Here is a 20695-nt window from a genome sequence, read left to right as displayed (position 1 = left end):
CTTTCACCTCTTTGGGTAATAGGGAGAATGACAGTGAAAACATCTACTTCTTTCTAGACTGTTCTCTGCTGATTTGAGACCACCTTGAGACGATCCTATTCTTATCCACCGTGGTGCAGTAGAGGGAAAAAAACCATAAGGAAGAGAGTATTTCAAATATTCCTCTATTGCCTTTTCTCCCTCTTTGTTCCCAGTACCAGAAGTGTAACTACCCTATTGCCTATGAGCTAGTTCAGTTGACAATTCAAGTAAAGTAAACCCAACTTGATTAAGCTGCACTAGGGGATCAGGTAGCTGTATGAGGACTGTGAATTACCAAGGAATGTGTGGAATAAGTACAAAACAGAAGTATGAAAAAAGGTTCAAAACCTGTTACATTTCAGAGAACCTTAGGATAAGAGGAAAGAGAGGAAGGGAAAAATTAAAAGTGGATATGCTCATGTTAGTGTTGCACTAATGTGGGTCACCAGAGGGATTACTTTAGAACCCCAGCCTGAACTGTCCATGGCTTACTCCTGCCTTCTACAGTTTCCAGAGCTGCTGTTGTACTGCTCTGCTGTCCAGAGCTGTTAAGAGAATGAGCAGAAACAGCAGCATGGTCTGAATAGCATTGCCATTGTTAGCTATCAAGTCTCACCAGCTTTCCATGCTTGTTTCTTGTCAGACACTGCATATTTCTGCAATCCTGGATGAAGAACCAGAAATGGATGAGCACTTTATTGTCACCCTGTTCAATCCAACTGGAGGAGCCAGACTAGGCACCAGAGTGCAAACTATGATTACAGTACTGCAGAACCAGGCTCCACTGGGGCTTTTCAGCATCTACCCAGTTACAAATAGGTACTAAACCCTGATACAATTAAAATGAAGTTTTTTATGTTCCATAGAGATGGCTTTCCTTTAAAAAAAAATTAGCAATCCAACTGTAAAATTTTTAAGTTTAAAAAGTACACTATCTTTCAAATACTGCTATGTAGAAGAACAGAAAAACACTTGAAATGGACTATTCACCATCAGAAGTGTTGATTTTTGAACTATGATTTTTTCCTTGAAACAGTGCTTCATTAGTCCTCAAACATTTCACAAATAGTAATCCATATTAACGGCTCCAAACCTTTGACCAGTGCCCAGGGAATCAGAAATTTTGTAATTTAATTATTTATTTAAGCTTGTGCAAGATACACCCTCATTCAGGGCTGTTTCTCAGAACCAAATGAGCCATCTTACTTGGACAGGCTCAAGAAGTGGCATCTGGGAAACTCATGAGGTTTAATAAGACCAAGTGCTGGTGCTGCCCCTGGGTCAGAGGAACGCGCAGTACAGGCTGGGGGATGAACGGATCGAGAGCTGCCCTGCCCCAAAGGACATGGGGGTGCTGCTGGGTGAGAGGCTGGCCATGCCCTGGCCATGGGCACTTGCAGCCCAGAAAACCAAACATGTCCTGGGCTGCATCCAAAGCCCCGTGGGCAGCTTTGGAGGGAGCGGATTCAGACCCTTCTGCTCTGTTCTGCTGGGACCCCCACCTGCAGAGCTGCCTCCAGCTCTGGGGTCCCAGCAGAGGAAGGACATGGAGCTGTTGGAGCAGAACCAGAGGAAGCCACTCAGTTGATCAGAGGGATGGAGCATCTCTGCTATGAGGAGAAGCTGAGAGAATTGGGATTGTTCAGCCTAGAGAAGAGGCAGCTTTGGGCTGACCCGTTGCAGCCTTCCAGTACCTAAAGGAAGCCTATCAGAAAGTTGGAGAGGAACTTTTTGCATGTAGTGACAAGAGAAGAGGGAATGGCTTAAAACTGAAAGACAGTAGGTTCGGATTAGACATTAGGAAGAAATTCTTTATTGTGAGGGTGGTGAGGCACTGGCACAGGTTACCCAGAAAAGTTGTGGATGCTGCATCCCTGGAGGTGTTCAAGGCCAGGTTCAATGGAGCTCTGAGCAGCCCGGTCTAGTTGAGGATGTCCCTGCTCATGGCAGGAGGGTTGGAACTAGATGATCTTTAAGGTCCCTTGCAACCCTAACCATTCTATGATCATATGAGTCTATGATACGGAATGATGTTTTCATAAATCATTCAGCTTTACCCATATAGTTGGTGTGTTAAATTTCAGGGTAGTTTAAGGTTTTGTTGAATATTGGATGATTTTGTCAAGGTCTTGTGTGAAGAAACATTGGGCAACCTTAATCAGTGTTAGTCCATCAAAGAGAAAACCCAGTATTTTCTTTTTATTGCATATTCTGTGCTGAAAATGTACTATAAGAATCTTATACTATAGAAATACTTCTTGAAATTTATTTTCACAATTCTCAAATTTAGGACAAATATCTTCACAGTTGAAGAGGCGAACACTACAGTTTATTTGAAAGTTTCACGGAGTAATGGGCTCAACGTGACTGTGAGTGTTGAGTGGGAGACATTGTCGGATACTGCATTTGGCATCAGTACGTTCACTTTATCAAGAGCATCCATTGCTATTTTATTAGTGGAGATAGCCACAGAGTAACCAAACATACAGGAGATACAACTTCGGAATGAAAATTCACTTATAATGTCCCTATGATATCAAAATTCGTTAGATAAAAGATTTTAGCTGCTTAAGAGTCAGCTTGTCATCAGCCACTGCTGCAAGAGTTTCAACAATCTGTATTGTTCTTCCTGTTGCTTATATATTTTCACTAGACCTTTGACTTATAATGAGGATAAACACATTTTTAGTTTCTTTGTCACTTTTTTATTTCTTCCTATCTTGTTAATTTTCTGACTACCTAAATTCTAAATGGAGTCACTCTGAATCGCACTCAGATTGCCTATGCATCTTCTGTATATGAAAAATGAATTTATTGTTTAACTCCCAGTACAACCTCGGTGTGAAAATATATATATATATTTGGTTTTGTCAAATAAATAATGAAAATGGTGTTTTTTCTTATACTGTATTGCAGGGGGTAGTATCAGTGTCCTGTCTGTCTTGCAAAGCTTTGTGGAAGAGTCAGCAGCTAGCTGGTGTTTCTTTCGATCAGCAGAAATACTGTATGGTGTGCTATTGCGTTCACCTCCAGCTGTGTTTTCTACTCTCTACCAGTGGAAAGGAGTTTTTGTTGCCATTGAGGTAAATGCTTGCATACAGACACCAACCATGTTGCTTAATAAAACCTTGAGGTCTCAGTTCTACTTTTTTGTTTCTCTCTCAGAATTTCAGTATGTGGGATCCTAAAAGCTGTGTGTCTTTCCAAATCCATGCTTCTCCCTACCTTGTGATTACTCATGGAGGAACCAGGCAGGGAGCTTCCAACAGCAGTATATATGCATTCATGCCTGGACGCAAACTGTTGAAGGTAAATCTGGGTATCTTACAAAATCATTAAATAGTGGGGTTAGAAAGGACTTTGTGAGGCCCTTCTGTCTGGCCATGGTTTGGGAAAAAGCACTCTGTTCTCACCTAGTTTGGCATCTGAACACTCTGCATGAGTCAGTGATGTAAGTTATTGTCCTGGTTTAGGCCAGGACAGGGTTAATTTTTGCAGTAGCCAGGAGGCGGCATGGCTGGGACCCAGAGGTTATTCTATACCACTTCATGTCATTTTTTGGGGATGGAGGAAGGAGGCCCTCCAAGGGGTCGGGGTAGCATGGGGGCAGTTCTTGTATTGACGGGTTGTGCATAATGAGCATTTTGACATGTGAATCTTTGCCTCTCTTGTAGCCTCTGTCACTATTATTGCTGTTATTACTGTTCATTTTCTCATCACATTGCTGTTTGCCGTAGATTGTCCTTATCTCAACATGTGATCTTCACCTTTTTTGCCTCCAATTCTCCTCTCCATCCCACTACAGGGGAGAAAGGAAGAGGCAGCGTGGTTTGGAGTGGTTCACTGGGAACACTAAATTGGGAAACACCATTCCTAAACCACAGCTTGTTGTCTACTGTTTTTTATAATTATATTTTGAGGGTGAGGTACAATGACCTTGGAAGTGAAAAAACAAATTGTGGAGCAATGAAGTCATAGAGCATTTTTTTAAAAACATATGATAAGTCACATTAATTTGTTAAATGACCCCACATATATGTTTAAAATTGTAAAATTACATATATGACATTTTTTGTAAATTATTTTACATACACTGTAATTTTACAGTTTTTAAAAAATATGTGTATGTATGTATAAACTTGTTACTTGAACTGACTTCTAAATACCATTTTTTGCCATATTTTCATTGTAGCTACAGACCCTCTCTATTTTGGATATCAGACTTGTCAAGCATTTTGCTGTGAATGAAGAGGACTATTTGGTTTTTGTGAGTGACACCACCAGTTTCAGTTCCATCCAGGTTAGAATACAGTTGTCTTCCATGGCTTTGATGTGGGTAGTTTGGTTAGTTTTGAGTTTGAGGTATGAAGGAAATATAGAAAAAAAAAGTAAGTCTATATTCCTGAAAAATTACTTATATTTCTATTACAGATTTATAAGACATAAAATTCTAGACTTGTTTAAATGTAACAACATTCCCTACATTAACATGTAATTTAAACTTGGTTTGATTTATGTTGATTTATTTATGCTGTTTTGAAATCTATTATGTTAAACAGCTATAAGAGTAGAAATAGCTTCTGACCATAAATCTGTTCATCTTGAAGAACAGGCACAGGTGCTTGCAGTAAGATACTTACTTATAGTTACTTTTCAGAATGCTTCCACCTTAATGTAGGATCCACCTTAGAAAAGAAGAATTCAGTTAATTACAAGTATTTCCAAATTTCATCAAAACATTTAATTTCTTTTTTCTTAGTGCTAGTTATAAATATAGAATAATTTTTTTTTTCTTCTATTTTTACAGATTTTCCAGTGGAATGAAGATATATTTGTGCTGCATCATCAACTTCCACTTTACAGAGCTCTGAACATTGCCTTGTTTTCCCGAGGAGGCATGATGTACTTACTAGTTGCTTTGTCAAATACCAGCCAGAATGTGCTCTTGTACCAATGGCTGAATAATGAGTTTAGGAATCTTCATCAGTTACCAGCAAAAGAAATAAAACATATGGAGGCCTGGACTTCTGGGTCTGATATATATTTAATTGTTGCAAAAGGTATTTAGCAGAAAACAAACACTGAGTTTGCTAAGTATGTGCTGGCTTTTTTTATAGCAAAGGCATTTGGGATAAAGGGCTTTAGCTAGAGATTAAAATATTACTGGAGGGTGACAACTTGCTGATAAGCCTCTAATCAAAGTAATCTGTGTTTTGTCCTTCAGAAGATGAAAGCATTGTGTTTGTTCTCAAATATTTATGAAACTAATGAAATATTTTCCCAAGAACAATAGGAAATAATAAATCCATTCATCTAGCTGCTAATTGCACCCCTTATTAGCTTTTTGGAGCCTTGTGATGTGCAAAGATTATTGTCCAGCAAAGTACATTTTTATAATAAATATGACACTTTAGACATTGTTTTATGTCTGCATCCCTATGCCTATTTAAAAGTTTGTCTTGCAGTCCATAGGTTTCTTTGCAGTTGACTGTTGTCTGATGGGATTTTTAGTATTCTTATATGTGCATGTGTGCAGAAAAGCCCTTAAATGATGTCATTGAATAAATCATCTGATGGGATATGATCCTGTGGAGCTATGCAAGTAAAAAGGAAGATACAATCACTGGTCTCACTTTTTAAACAAAGTTGCAAATGTCTGCCTTTTAATGGCCACCAGTCTGTGATTTAATCAACAGGCAGCAATATAATGTAGGTTTTGTCATTTTTCTCCTTTGTAGAAACTGGAAATTCTGAAATTTTCATCTGGGAGACAGGGCAGTCTACCTTCAGACACTTTCAGTCTCTTCCAGTTTCTGCTGTAAGAAACATCCATGTTTTCATGCCTACTTCAGGTTTAGGTAAGATTTCATTTATAGTACTGGAATTGAAGAAATATATGCATTCATTTTTTCATAATATTTATCAGATTTTTAAGTGGTACTTTAACAATTGAGCTGCCAAGGGCATTTCTGTATTACAATTAGTTTTAAATATATCACTGAATATTTCTTTTTTTCTCTTCCTTGCTCCATGTAGTTCACATCATCCTCTCTGGTAAGGACACAACAGCACTCTACTCCTGGAACTCAGAAGGGAACCAGTTCTCTCTGATGCTGGAAGCCCCATATGCAGATCATATCACTTCTGCTACTGCAAGGTCTCTGAACACCAGCAAGAGCTTGATTGCTCTTTCCGTAGAGTCCAGCTCCCAGATTTATGAGCTGACCACTATCTCCAACCAGTCAGATTTTATACCTAGGTGGGTTTTTTGGTTTCTCCCAGCTCTTGCATTCCTTTTTCTGTGATACTGTTTTTGTTACATTGGAGACCACTATAGACATCTGTGTGTGGTGTGTTTATTAACACTAAAGAGAATTTTTCACAGGTAGCCTTAGGATAACCTGAAGTCAAACTTCTCACAACTTGCTTTAAAATATGGAATAAAAGGACTTGCAGTTAGACTTGATATTGAAGATTTTATTTAGGATAAATTAAATTACATTAATAAGAAGTATCATTTACTCTATGGTCTATTGTAACTTAGAAAAAAACGAAACCCAGCACTAACTCCACAACCTTTAAACCTCCTTACGCAGGAATATAAACAACAATTTCAGCATCAAAAATGCTCATTAAGTTTTCAGTACTGCTTTCAAAGTTCATTAATCATATCCTCAGTTTATAATTACTTGATGTGTCTGTTTGTATGCTAGTTCAGGTGAATTGATATTTGAGCCTGGGGACATGGAAGCTGTGATAGCAGTCAATATCCTGGATGACATCATCCCAGAAGAGGAAGAATGTTTTAAAGTGTGGCTGAAAAACCCCAAAGGAGGTGCAGAGATTGGTGTTCACAGTTTTGTTAACATAATTATTCCTTCCAACGACAATGCCTATGGAGTCATTGCATTTGCTCAGGTAAAATTTATAGGGTAAATCATTAAAATATGTATATATAATTTCTGAATACCAGCACACAAACATACTAAAACAGCATGTTACAGGATTCTTTTTCTAAAGTCTTGTATCAACCTGAGACAGAAGGTCTTTGATTTCCATTTAGCATTGTTACTTGGTTATACAGATGACAGGAAATAGAAACTCAGTTCCAGTCTGTTCCTATTGTGTCATTTTTATAATCCCCTTATGTTTAGAGTAACCCATTATTTTGTCAATTTAATTTTGCAGCAATCTAAAAATTCAGTTTTCAGATGGCATATATGATATCATCATAATCTCTACAAACTGGTTAATCAGGGGAATTCAGTAAAGATTCTATTCCTCTAAAATAGATACTAATTGAGTTATGCCACATGACGAGCCCATCTGCCTGAACAAAATAATAACTTTGGAGAAAATGTCAGACTGAAGGCATTATTTGGGGTGTTTGATTCTTAAATAATCAAATATTGTAGAAGTTATCTAAACAGATACATGTACTAAATGCATAGTGAAGATACAAAACACAGAAGAATCATTACTGAAATTAAACATTGCATCTGGACTTGTGTGAGGAGGATGAGTAATAGTAAAGTAACAGCAGTAAAAATATGTCTGTCTTGAAAGTCTACAAGTTCATTACCTGCTTCACATGATTTGGACATAAAACACTGTACTAAAAAAAGCTAACAAAAATAATTGATTTTTTTTGCTTTAGGATAAAGAGGTCTGACATTTCAAATTCCTATGTTTATGAAATTTGAGCCTGTTGAGTACCTCTGCCTATTAAGATACATAAATTTAATCAATAGACTTGCATTTAGCTGCTTAAAAGTAGATTAATTTATTGATGCCCAATGTCTCTGGCCCCCTCTGAATGCTCAAGAAAATAATGCTTTGGTTCTGCTGCTGTATGTTTTTCAGAGTTCTTTATTTAAGCAAGTTGAAGAAGTGGAACAGGACAGCTTGATCACCCTGAATATTGAACGTTTAATAGGAACATATGGACGAGTTACAGTAGAATGGATCGCTAATGGGAGCATAAGTGATATATTTCCAGCTTCAGGAATGGTATTTAATAATAACTGTTATTGGGGAAGCACTTACTGTGTTGTCTCAGCCAATAAATACAGATATACTGAGTGAGAAGGACAGTACACGTTAGATTGGCCCACTTTTCCGTTAATTCCTGCTTCCTTGTCCTTTCCTGTGATTCTGGTGGTTTGCACTTCTGGCTGGCACATAATACTGCAATATCACTCTAACACTTCTAGAACCTGATATTGCAATGCTGTCCAGGCACTGGAATTGTGTATCTGTAGTATCCTGTTCCCATCTTCCTTTCTTCTGCTGTGAGATTCAGGTACTATGTCAAACTATTTGCATAGGTGGGAAGCTGGGAGTCTTTGCTCTTTGTCCTGACCTTCTCAATACAATGTAGAACTTAAATGGCCCTGCAGAACATGGCAAGTCCCAGTTTTCTGTGTTTCTGAGATTTTTGGATTCCCAGCCATGTAAACCCCGTGTTTCCTGCCAGCCAAAGCTCTTCATATGCCTTAGAACCAGCAGGAGCCAGTTTCTGTAAGTTAAAATCCTCCACCTTGTGGCCATCTGTAGCAGACACAAAGCCTGAAAAAAAAAAAGAAAAATAAATGGGTGGGAAATTAAGGATGCCAAAACAATCAAACTGAAATTGTTAGAGTACTCCTTGAGCATTCCAGCTAAATCCTACACGATTTCACTGCATAGGTTTGTAGGCAAGACGAGTCAGAAAGGTATAATGTTCAGTGGAAATTTTTGTTTATCCTATACAGTATGTGTAGTCCAAGTGTTTATAGACACATCTTCTTTGTTGAGAAAGACCTAATCAAGTGGTGGACCCTTTGAATTTAAAAATAAGAATGTAGATAGACAAAGCATGTATCAATCATTTTGTCTGAAGAAGAAACATAAAAAGTTGAGTATCCACTTCTTCACATAGCAATGATTTTAATAGATATTATATGTTCATCCTTCTTTTGATATGTATATGTGTGGTGTGTTGACGTTGGCTGTCTAACAAACCCTCACGTAGTTCTCTCTTAACTCCCCCATCTCAGCAGGATGAGGAGAAAATAAGGAGAAAAAGCTTGAGATAAAGGCTATTTAATAAGAAAAGCAAAAGCCATTGTCTACCTGGATTTCTCCAAGGTTTTTGATACAGCTTGCCATAGCCGCCTTCTAAATAAACTTATGTGTTATTGCTGCCCCCAGGGAGTGATGGTAAATAGCTCCTTTTTGAACTGACAGCCTGTCACAAGTGTGGTCCCTCAGGGATAAATATTGGGTCCAACAGTGTTTAATATCTCCATAAGTGATGTGGGTGATGAGATAAGGTATACTCTGATGAAGTTTGACAATGATACCAAACGAAGTGAGGGAGTGGACACTTTGGAGAGCTACCCAGCACGAGGACCTGGGTAGGCTGGAAGATCCATCAGGAACAAATGTTACACTATGGAAAACATAATCCAGGAGTGCACCACCCACTGGGATCTATCCTGACTGGGGATTAGCTCTGGGGAATGGGACCTGGCAATCCTGCTGGTCGATAAACTCATTATAAGTGAACACTGAGGCAATCCACCAGGATGTTTCTGGGTTGCATCAACAAGGCCACCCCCAGCAGCGATGCAGCAGTCATTAGCCCACTCTACTGAGCACTGGTTGGGCTACCCCTGGAATTCTGTGTTCTGTGTTCATTTTTGGTCCCCTCTATGGAAAATAGGACAGGCTGGTGAGGGTCCAGAGCTGGCCACAAGCGTGGTCAGAGGTCTGGGAAGACTGTCATATGAGGAAAGGCTGAGAGAACTGTTCAGCCTTGAGAGAAGAAGGTTATGGGGAGACCTTATGTTCAGACCATGTTTCAGTATTTAAAAGGTGGCTACAAAGGAGGAGACTTACTTTTTACAAAGTGTCACATTGAAAAGACAAGGGATAAGGGATGCAAGTTACTCCTGGGGAGATTCTCATTGGACATAAGAGGAAAATTTTTCACCATGAGAACAATCATCCATTGGAATAAACCTCCCATGGAAGTTGTGTACTCCCAAAAGCTGACACTTTTAAGATTGAACTGGACAGGATGCTGAGCCATCTTGTTTAGACTGTGGTGCTGCCAAGAATGATTGTGCCAGATGATCCTTGAAGTCCCTTCCAACCTTGTATTCTGTGATTCTATAAGACATGTATGTGTGTATATATATGCGTTTTATAACTGATAGAGTTTACAGAATAAAACTGTAAGTGTAATGACACTGAGAAGAAATTTGACTTTTTTTTCCCCCTTCCCTCTAAAACTTTAGATTACATTTTCAGAAGGTCAGGCCCTGTCCACAATCACCCTGACAATTCTCGCGGACAGTGTTGCAGAACTTTCAGAGGCAGTGGAAATCACACTCACCCATGTTACCACTGTGGGTGTTCAAGATACCACAAAAGGAGCTGTCATTGATCCTGAAAGGGCAAGAGCTGTACTTAGCATTTTACCCAGTGACTCTCTACATGGTGTGATTGAGTGGCATATGGAGTCTCTCTTTGTTAAAATCACAGAACCAGAAGGTAAGTCTGTTTCTTGATTCTTAGGAAAGAATGTATGTTTTTTCAAAGTCAGCATCGTTGTAGTTATAACACTTGTTATATATATCATCTATATCTATATCTATCTATTTATCTCCCTTAAAATATGTAACTATGCTGTTTTACTACACACATTTTATGCTGTATTTCACATTGCATATATAAATATTCTCCAGCCATTCTTGTTTAAGAGGTAAGTTGCAAATCACTAATGCATAAAATAATTCTGTTTATATTAAAGGCAGAAGTTGCCCATTTAATGGGATTGCTGTATTTAAAATATAATTTAAAATAATTTACACAGAAAGACTTTCCTCTTGAAGTGGCTCAAAAAGAGGTCAGAGGGGAAGGAAGGAAGCAGAGCAGGAGTGAATCCCACTTCAAGAAAAAGGTGGTGTTTTTCTGCTTAGAGCTGCATGTTTGATTTGTTTTTCCTTCAAGGCACAAGTTGAAAAAGATCTCCCAGGCAGTTGGCCAGAGGAGAATTGCCATGATGCTCAGGCTTCTTCCCTCTCTCCTGGCTCAGGGAGCTAGCTGGCATTCTTTGGTGCTCTTCCCGCAGCTATCTGATGGGCTAGTCATACGTTAACAGCTCAATTAGAATTTTCTAATTATTTAATATTCTGTCCATATTAACAAATTACATATACAAAAAATGCTTTTTCCATCAGAATATACTATCACCGGTAAAACATTCTAACCAGTTCTATTTTCAGGTGCATTGACATTGCCCTTTTTTTAGCCCCTGGAAGTAATGTAAAGGGATTCTGTTGGTTTCTTACACAAACACACACATTATAAACATTTATACTTTGAAGTTAGGATTCAAGGAAGGTTCCTAGCTCCCCCTGGTTGCACAGGTTTTTTTCCAATCTTTATCTGTTGTATTTTAATGAATTATACACAAGATACTATCTGTGAAATAATATCTAGTTACAGTAACTGGTTTGAAGTACAAACCTGTTTACATTTTATCTCTTTCTATTTCTCCAGTCATAAATGCAGCACTTTTAGCCAGATTATGTCTTCCACCATTTATTGGATAAAATTACAAATCTGCCTTTGCAAAAGGTTGCTGAGCCTGACTGATACAAGTCTATTTAACTTCTTCAATATTTGATTTAAGAAAATGTGATGTTTACAGCCAGAATGACTGCTCTCAATGCCACTTTCTGTGTTAGAATCAATAGTGATGGCCTAGGCATGAAAGGCCAGGCAAAGTATTGAAATGGAAGTTTTGAAGGAAAACCAAATAAAAATAGACGTGTTGAAGTAATAATTTGTGTAACACACATATCAAACTGTAGATACTCCGTATTTTATTCTTCTTCTAGATCCAGTTTTTGAATGCACAGTACCTCTAGATGTAGGTACTGTTTTGTGTATTTACAACACTTGTGTGTGCTCATCTGCTTGAGCCCTGGTATTATCCAAGTACTGTTGTGTTGCCGGGCGGAATTGAAGTGGGGTCTAGCAAGCAGCTCCAGTAGTTAGGTGAGCTGAAAATCAAGCAGGGCAAGGGTTAAAAGGGGGTTCCATAGGGCTCCATCCTAGTCCCAGTTCTCCTCAACATCTTCATGAATGACTTGGATGCAGGACTCTTAGGAATATGAAGTTTGCTGGCAACATTAAATTGGGAGTAGCTGTTGACTCTGTTGAGGGCAGAGAGGCCCTGAAGAGAGACCTCAACAAATTAGAGAGACTTTGGCAAATCAGAGCACTGGGCAATCACCAAGTGCATGAAGTTCAACAAGGGAAAGTGCTGATTCTGCACTTGGGATGGGGCAACCCTGGATGTATGGACAGACTGGGGAGTGTGAGGCCGGAAAGCAGTGCCATGGAAAGGAAACTGGGGGTCCTGGTTGATGGCAAGTTGAATATGAGTCAGCAGTGCCCTGGCAGCCAGGAGGGCCAAGTGTGTCCTGGGGGGCATCAGGGACAGCATCGCCAGCCGGACAAGGGAGGGGACTGTCCCCTCTGCTCTGCACTGGGGCAGCCTCACCTCGAGTGCTGGGGGCGGTTTTGGTCACTGCCATATAAGGAAGACATTAAACTATTAGACAGCATGCAGGGGAGAGCCATGAGGATGGTGAAGACTTTGAGGTAAAGCCGTATGTGGAATGGCTGAGGTCACTTGGTCTGTTCAGCCTGAAGAACAGAAGACTGAGGGGAGACCCCATTGCCATCTACAACTTCCTTGTGAGGGGAAGAGGAGGGGCAGACAGTGGTCACTGCACTCTCTGGTGCCCAGTGACAGAACTCTAGTAAATTGCATGAAGCTGAGTTCAGGCAGTTTAGGTTGGATATGAGGAAAACGTTTTTTACCCAGATTGTGGCTGAGCACCAGAACAGGGTCCCCAGGGAAATGTCCACAGTACCAAGCCTATCTGAGTTCAAGAAGTGTTTGGACAATTCTCTCAGGCCCATGGTGTGATTCTTGGAGTATCCTGTGCGGGGCCAGGAACTGGACTCTGATGATGCTGATGGGTCCTTTCCAGTTCAGCATATTCTATGATTGCAAAACAATCACGTCTTGCATTTTTTTCCTCTCCTTACTATAGGGCAGCAGAATTCAACTACTGTTACCCTACAAATTGTTCGAGAACAAGGATTTGTCGGGGATCTTGCAGTTCAGTTGAGCACTGCACCGAACTTTGAACTCCCCCCCTCCAACCGAGCAACAGAGAATGAGGATTATATACTGGAAAAGAAAACAGTCATTATGGCAGAGAATGCAACAACAATTTCTGTCACAGTCACTATTTTGCCTGTAAGTAGCCTAACAACTTCTTTAGCTATTAATATCTTTTGAAGAAAGGGAAATGGTACTTTATAGTAGTAGTATGACTTAATATTCTAGAAATGGTTGTGCTGGAACTCTTGCAGTGACCTCTTTCAAAAAATCTTGAGCACTCATCACTCAGAATGAGCCAAATTCTTTGTTTTATTATATTTTATTGTATTTTATTTATATTATATGAAATTTATTTAAAATAATGACAAAAGAAAAAAATTATGCATATTCTTTAAATATATTTAGAATGGAGATACTGATTTTCAAGTTATAGCTTGGTTTCTGAGATCTAGCTGACTTTCTTCTAGGTAGCAGTAACAGTTGACAGCCAGCACTGCTTTCCACTGGTCTTGCAGATCTGGAATCTGACTGTCAGCTTCAATATCAAAATCTCAGCAAAAGCAGTCTGTTTCATCTTTCATATAGTATGAAGCAAGGGATTGGTTATATGGCCCCAAATGCTGAGAAGTTTTGAACAGTAAACAACCTTCAAGTAGTCATCTTCCTGCATGTATTATAAATTTAAAATGTTTCATTAAAAAAAAAAAAAGACATTTAAAAATTTTTTTTCAGGACAACGTTCCAGAATTACAGGAAGGATTTATAATCAATATTACTGATGTGCAGCTGATCACTTCTTCCTCTGGAGGTCAACCAAGTGTGAAGAGGCTTGGATTAGAAATAGCTGAAATAATAATTGAAGAAAACGATGATGCCAGGGGAATATTTAATTTTAATGTTACAAAGGTAAATAAGTCTGAATGAAAAATATGTAAAGTGGCATTCCAGCAAGACAGTCTGATTTCTCAGATGACTTCTGAAAATGTTCTGATAGGCTTTGTGATACTAAATTGTTCTGGATAAAATGGCCAGATGCCTGACAAACAATTCTTTCTTAAGAGGTTCATCACAAATAATACACAAAATTTATTAGGGAGCTGGCAGTGCTGAAACCAGTGTCATAAAATGAGATCTCAGGAGGTCATCTAATCCAGATTTTTGCTCAGAGCAAGGTCAATGCAAAATCCACAGCGTTTTACAAATAGTTATGTATTTCTTCATTTATTTTTAACTGCAAGTCAACTTGGAAAAAAAAGAAAAAGAAACAGTTTGTTGAGGCACTCAGCAGTTTCTTTTTGAATGTACAGGATATCACTGGAGCTGTTTCTGGTTATGAGGTACCACCACCACAGAATGTACTGAAACTCCCAGTTGTTCGACAGGGTGGGAGATTTGGGTCAGCAGTTCTGTACTGGGAAGCCATTCATTCAACTGCCAGCTTTGAAGACTTCACACCATCATTTGGAAACCTTACATTTGCAGATGGGCAGGTATGCACTTGTTGAAAGTTTACTTGACTTTGGGTTACCAGCTTAAGATTTTTGTGTGTTTTCCTTTAGCAGAATTTTCACTGAAAACATATTACTTATGGCCTTACGTATGTGAATGATGCTTCCAACTTCAGTTCTTTAACATGGAATACCAGGATATTCATAAGCGTTGACCAAATAGGCTTGTGTGTCTTGAATACTTTGGCAAGTGAGAACATAACTTCTAACAATAAACCCTGTTACAATGAAAATCTGTAGCATAATCCATCTTCACTATAAATTCTTAGGATAAGCTCACATGTTTTCTTAGCTGTGTGTTACACATAGTTTTAAATTTCATGCTGCATCTGAGAATACTTAGTGTACATAAGGGATTTTGATTGCAAGTGGTTATAATCGGTCTTTGGCAAAAGGAAGGATATACATAGTGTGTAGAATGTTGTCTGAATATTTACAATATTGTCAACCTTCACTTTCTATTGAGTACCAAAGCAAAGCAGTCTGCTGGTTTTACCAAATAAGATTTACATTGATGGACTTAAAAACCACTATTGAAATTATGTCTTCTTATTATAAATATGCAAGTATAAGAAGAAAAATGAATAAGTGAACAATGTCTACCTACTAGATACAACTTGCCTATTTTAAATTTATTTTTTTTCAAACAATTCACAGAATATTATAAATGAAACTTTTTTGTTTTTTTTTGCTTTTAACATTTCTTCAGGCTACAGGAGAAATAGAGATTACAATCATAGATGACAATGAAGTTGAATTTCTTGAGATATTCAAAATTGCCCTGGTGAGGGTAACAGGTGGTGCAAGACTTGGGAATGACACCTTGGTAACTGTCGCTATTCCACCAAATGATTCCCCTGTTGGGGTATTCGGGTTTGAAGAAAAGAAAGTGAGTTTGATTTAGGTTGCGCTCTTTTCTGGTAAGGTTGGATAGTGGGTTTGTGTCGCTAGCACATAGCTGATTTTTTTAAGTTTTCTCTGCAGTGGAAAACATGATTTCATTGGAAGGATATTAGTGCATGTCTTCATCTAGCTGTGTAAGATGGTAGTAACAGTGAAAGCGCTGCTGCGTAAATACAGATTTCTGCATGACTGAATCAGTTTATTTCACCATACTAACAATATGGACAATAAACATACTACATCCTAGGTAGTATTTTTTTGTGGTTTGTATAATAATCTGCATTACTGAAAGTAAAATTTGGAAAGAAATTATAAAACATATCTCATCTTAGTTCTTGCAGTACTTCTGCTCTCCATTTTGCTGGTGCCGAGACTGCTGGTGACACCATCTGTAATTGCTTTGAATCATAGAGCATAGAGGCCTTGCTATCAGAATTCAACACACTCCTTAAACCTGTTACCTTCTGTTCCGGTTTGGCCAAATTTAGAAATATATCCTCTGAGAGAAGGCACAACCACCCCTCCCCCACCAGGTTTCCTCGAAGGAAAGTGAAGGAGATAAAAACTATTTATTTAACAAACACACGGGAAAGGAAAATAATGCTAAATAATAAAATCTTTCGCTGTGTAGGAAAAACCTGGGAAAGTGTTAGAGTCCTCCTTTGGTCTCCTCGGAGCTGGGGCTTGGCCCAGGGCCAGGCCCTCTGTGCCCAGTGAAAAGTCCTCCTGATGTGCTCTGATGTTAAAGCAATCAAGCAGTCCAGTAGAAAAGGGAGAAAATCCAAAATTCCAGGGAAGGAAAAATTCAACTCTCGGACTCTCTCCGGAGAAAAAGCAGCTGAACCACTGGCCAAAAAAACTGTCCTAGGAGCAGCAAGCCAGGTGCTTCCTCCCTCCCCTGCTGCAGCTGGGAAAACCAATTGCTATCTGTGTGTGACCTTGAACAAGCTGCAAACTGCTTTGAAAAAGATTTGCTCAGTTTTTTTCCTTCCCCCTCTCAGGCTCAGTTTAGAGGCATAGAAAGACACAAAAATTAATTTCTGGGCATAGGCAGTGATATGGGATCACATCATAAGGTCACCCCAAGACACTTTCCTGTTCATTTTCACTCTTATTGTTCAGCACTGTCATTGATTATATTTTTTGTTGTTTATCTCAAACATGTATCCATGTCTTTTGACATTATCGATACAGCTTTTGACTTTTCAAGCAGCCTTTCCCACATTCTCCTTCTTTTTGTCCATCAGGTAACAGTGAAGGAACCTCAGACACTTGATGACTCTGCTGCAGTTGTTTTGCTCAATGTAAGTCGAAGTCAGGGAGGACAAGGAGCAGTTAAAGTGTTATGGATCCTCGACGAAGCAGCCAGATATGATCTGACCCCTCTAAATGGTACCCTTCATTTCAATGAGGTATTTCAGACATTGCAATAACTTATTTACTATTAGATTTATAAATACTTTCTTCTAGTTGTGTGTGTTTGTATGGTTTTTGTTATATGTTTATAGAAGTAGGGGGTTACTAAGTATTATACACTAGAAAAGGTCAGTTTGAAGTGGTGGGATTAGAAATATTCAGGCTTTTTTCAAGCTGTAAAGGAAAGCTGGCATGCTCTTTTAATTCAGCATAATGTAATCATCCAGAAGGTAGCTCTTCAAATCTCTTTTGTTTTTACAATTAAGAAAGAGGAATTGAAATCTACTGAATGTGAATAATGGCTACAGAAACACTTATTCCACTACAGTATCAGTCATCTTAAAAAGAAAATTTATATTGAAAAGGTGAGAAAGATAAATAAATGCTCAAAATCTGCAGATTTAAAAAAAACCCCACCTTAATAACTTTCAAACTGGACAGTGTTATTTGATTTCATTATATTTCATATAATTATAAATATAATTCATTATATTTCAAGTTAAAACTCTGAAATCAGAGTCAAAATATTGGATACCAATACTATGTTAATATTGATCTTTTACAGTCTACTCAAAATATTTAATGAAAAGAAGTATTTTAACAAAGCATAATCTATTTTGTCTCGGTACGAGCTTGTTCATCATTAAATAAATATGCATGCTGGTTGTTTTATTTTGAATCAGCTGGAAAATAGATTTTTTTTTTTCTGGTAAGGCCATCAGTATTTGGCAAAGTTTAGTTATACTTCCTTTACTGGTTGGCTTTGACATTTTGTCCTGAACTTTCATACATGCTTAAGTATAAGCATACAACTATATATGCATGGTATACTAAATTTATACAATGTGTATACCACTTCCCACTGACAAAAATATGGATTAGGCAGAAATGCGACTAATATATCTAATCTCAATAATATGTTAATCCTTAGAATATGTGTGAACTATTGAATATGTGTTTCCTGATGGAAAAGATTTTGTATAGAAAGTTTCCTCTAAGTTGAAAACATCTATGTGAATAAAATTTCAAAGGAGTTTCAGTTGTTATTGAGTTGAAAATAGTGAGGGCATTTTTAGGGTGACACACAATGTCTGAGAGACAATTTTTACTGTTTATTAATCTGTGAGAAAAAATTTTAGCCAGATCAGAAATTTGATATTTTAAAAATACTAGAGGATATGTCAAGCATTCTTAACATTTGATATGTTAAAAAAAATACTGTTTTTAATACAGTATTTTGTTTAGTTTCATTTAATATATATCCATATCTTTCTGGTCTTTACGTGATGCAGGCTGAGTCCCAGAAGCTGATTGTTTTACACGTGATACAAGATGGTCTGCTGGAGGGGAATGAAACATTTACCATTCACCTAATCTCTAGTGGTGATGCAGAGATATCCCCTGTAAATGGTAAAGAGTTAATTCAGTATCTTCTGGTTTTAGATATTCCATATGACAACTATTCTAAGTCCGTTAATATTACTTAGTCTGCAGTGCTTAAGTATTTTGTGTGCAGCTAGTTGGTCACAATTTTGAATGCCAGTCTTTTTCCCTAAGTCCCTTGTCTGAAGAAGTCCTAGAGAGTTCCACAGGCCCTCTGTGAAGGTGATGCTTAACCACTCATGTCACAAAATTTACCAAAGGGAGCTCATTGCTTAGTTTTCATTTACCATGAGAAGCATTGTTCTCTTCATAGGTGTTGCAACCATCATTATTATGGGAGATGAAGGAGCTTCTGGGGTGGTTGGGATTGCCCATTCATCCAAGCATGTTTTGATTGGAGAACCTTCAGGAAATTATAATGGAACTGCTCTTATTAGGTGAGTACATCTCTCATTTTTCAAAGAAAGGACAACAGCCCAGATTCAAAAGTTATAAGACTTCACATTGGGCAAGAATTTATTGAGTACCGCATTTTATCATCATTTCTATAATCAGAACTATTTTAAAAAGTTAGGTGATTGGTTTTAAAGAAGGGCAGAATATACCACATGTATGTCATTTCAGTATTACTGGGGAGGTCCAAATATTCCTCTTTGTCTTCAAGTTATTTACAACATTGATGTACCAAAGGAAAGAGGATCTTAATCAAAGGAAAGGGGTAAGGAAATGTGACATTTGAAGGTGCTTTGTGCTTTCCAGAATTTGATTCAAGATTTGTGCCTGAATAGTATTTCAGCAAATTGCTATGTTCTAGCATAAACAATATGGGAATTTTTGGTGGAAACAAGATGCAATTGTTTTATTCAGTCAACTGAAAACAGAATGAAGAGTTTTAGATTCTTAGAAGAATCTTCTAAGAGCATTGGAAAAAAATATTATGACACTTTCCTTTGGTAAACCAGCAAATATAAGCAACAGAACAGCTTCTAGTACTGGCCCAAGAAGCCCAAAGGACAAAATGATGCTTTGTGCAAGAAGTAGCTTTAGATCACGTTACGTGCAGAATGTGCCGACAAATCTTTATGGTGACTTATTTCACCAAGCCTGATGTTATTTAGTAGGGTTTTAGATAAGAAGCAGACAGAACATATCTCAGAAAATTTCAAAGAGGTATTCTAGTATCCTTCTGCCTTACAGAGCAAATTGCCCCTGGCATTACCCTGATGTCCAATTTCCCTTCTGTTTTGCATCTCTATCACTGGAAAAGCGGAATAGAAGCAAGAGAAATCAGTTTTCAGATCCCATCTTTGAGCTATACATGGAAAGAAACTTGAAAGACCTCTTGGCAAAAATACGGCTTGAGACGCCTCCCAACACAGAGAAATAAAAGAGAACTTCAGAGATGTTCTGAAAATGCCTGAAAAGGGAATTCTCATGTTCTTAATAGTGATTAAGTACATTAAAACTCAAACTTTCATAGTGCTGATAACATTTCTTCCACGCACAACAGTATGATATACTATCTCTGTATTGGATATTAAATGCCAAAGGTAAAAATAAAATCTGTGTTTTTGTCCTTACCTGCAGCCTGGTACGTGGCCCAGGGATTTTTGGGGAGATCATAATCTATTGGAATATAACACCTCCTCATCAGACAGAATTTACTAAGGTATCGGGAACTTTGACCATGCGAGATAGGCAGTCTGCAGCAGTTGTTCTAATACAGGTATATAAGAGATCTGACACTAGTAGCTATTTCAACTACTTTCTTTTATTTTCTTAGGATCTTGGTTAGAAATTAGTTATACCTCTCTCCCTGGAAATTGTTTAAATACTTCTAGCTGTTGTTGGTTCTTTTCCCTAGGCTGTAGATGACAACCGTCCCGAGGAGAAGCATTACTACCAGTTTCAACTAACCAGAATCAGTGATGGAGGACTCATAAATGAATCTAGCAGCACAGCAAATATTACCATGGCCGCCAGTGATTATCCATATGGAGAGTTTGCATTTGCCCGTGAACTATTGCAAACAACAGAAGACGAAATATGGGTATTGGATTAAAATTCTTTCTTATGTAAAATTACTGACAGATATCAACATCGTTGCTAGAATTATGCTCAACTTTAGAAAGAAAAGAAATCAGTCTCTAAAATGGCTGAGGCTATCTGTTAAATTATGTGTACTCTGTACTTCATAAATGAAATTATTGTTACCTGACAGAACCATTGAAAATGTGCCTTTAGAACATCTCCTAAAGACAACTGTAACAAA

General features: G+C 38.0%; 1 protein-coding gene across 1 annotated transcript in view; it reads left to right on the top strand.

Annotated features, from left to right (window-relative positions):
- ADGRV1 (adhesion G protein-coupled receptor V1) overlaps positions 1-20695 on the top strand; it is a 269849-nt gene that overhangs the window by 77669 nt on the left and 171485 nt on the right. Inside the window, 20 exon segments of the mRNA XM_017729530.1 lie at positions 665-840; positions 2312-2436; positions 2938-3104; positions 3187-3330; positions 4214-4321; positions 4829-5081; positions 5760-5879; positions 6058-6280; positions 6735-6939; positions 7885-8031; positions 10305-10560; positions 13140-13348; positions 13946-14119; positions 14521-14703; positions 15431-15610; positions 16872-17036; positions 18333-18450; positions 18737-18860; positions 20011-20149; positions 20288-20547. Coding sequence (XP_017585019.1) covers positions 665-840; positions 2312-2436; positions 2938-3104; positions 3187-3330; positions 4214-4321; positions 4829-5081; positions 5760-5879; positions 6058-6280; positions 6735-6939; positions 7885-8031; positions 10305-10560; positions 13140-13348; positions 13946-14119; positions 14521-14703; positions 15431-15610; positions 16872-17036; positions 18333-18450; positions 18737-18860; positions 20011-20149; positions 20288-20547 — 3476 coding nt within the window.

This window comes from Corvus brachyrhynchos, unplaced genomic scaffold (genome assembly GCF_000691975.1).
Source record: "Corvus brachyrhynchos isolate BGI_N302 unplaced genomic scaffold, ASM69197v1 scaffold213, whole genome shotgun sequence".
In the NCBI taxonomy this organism is placed as follows: domain Eukaryota; kingdom Metazoa; phylum Chordata; class Aves; order Passeriformes; family Corvidae; genus Corvus; species Corvus brachyrhynchos.
Note: the sequence above shows the minus strand (reverse complement) of the source record. Positions and strands in the feature narration are given on the sequence as shown.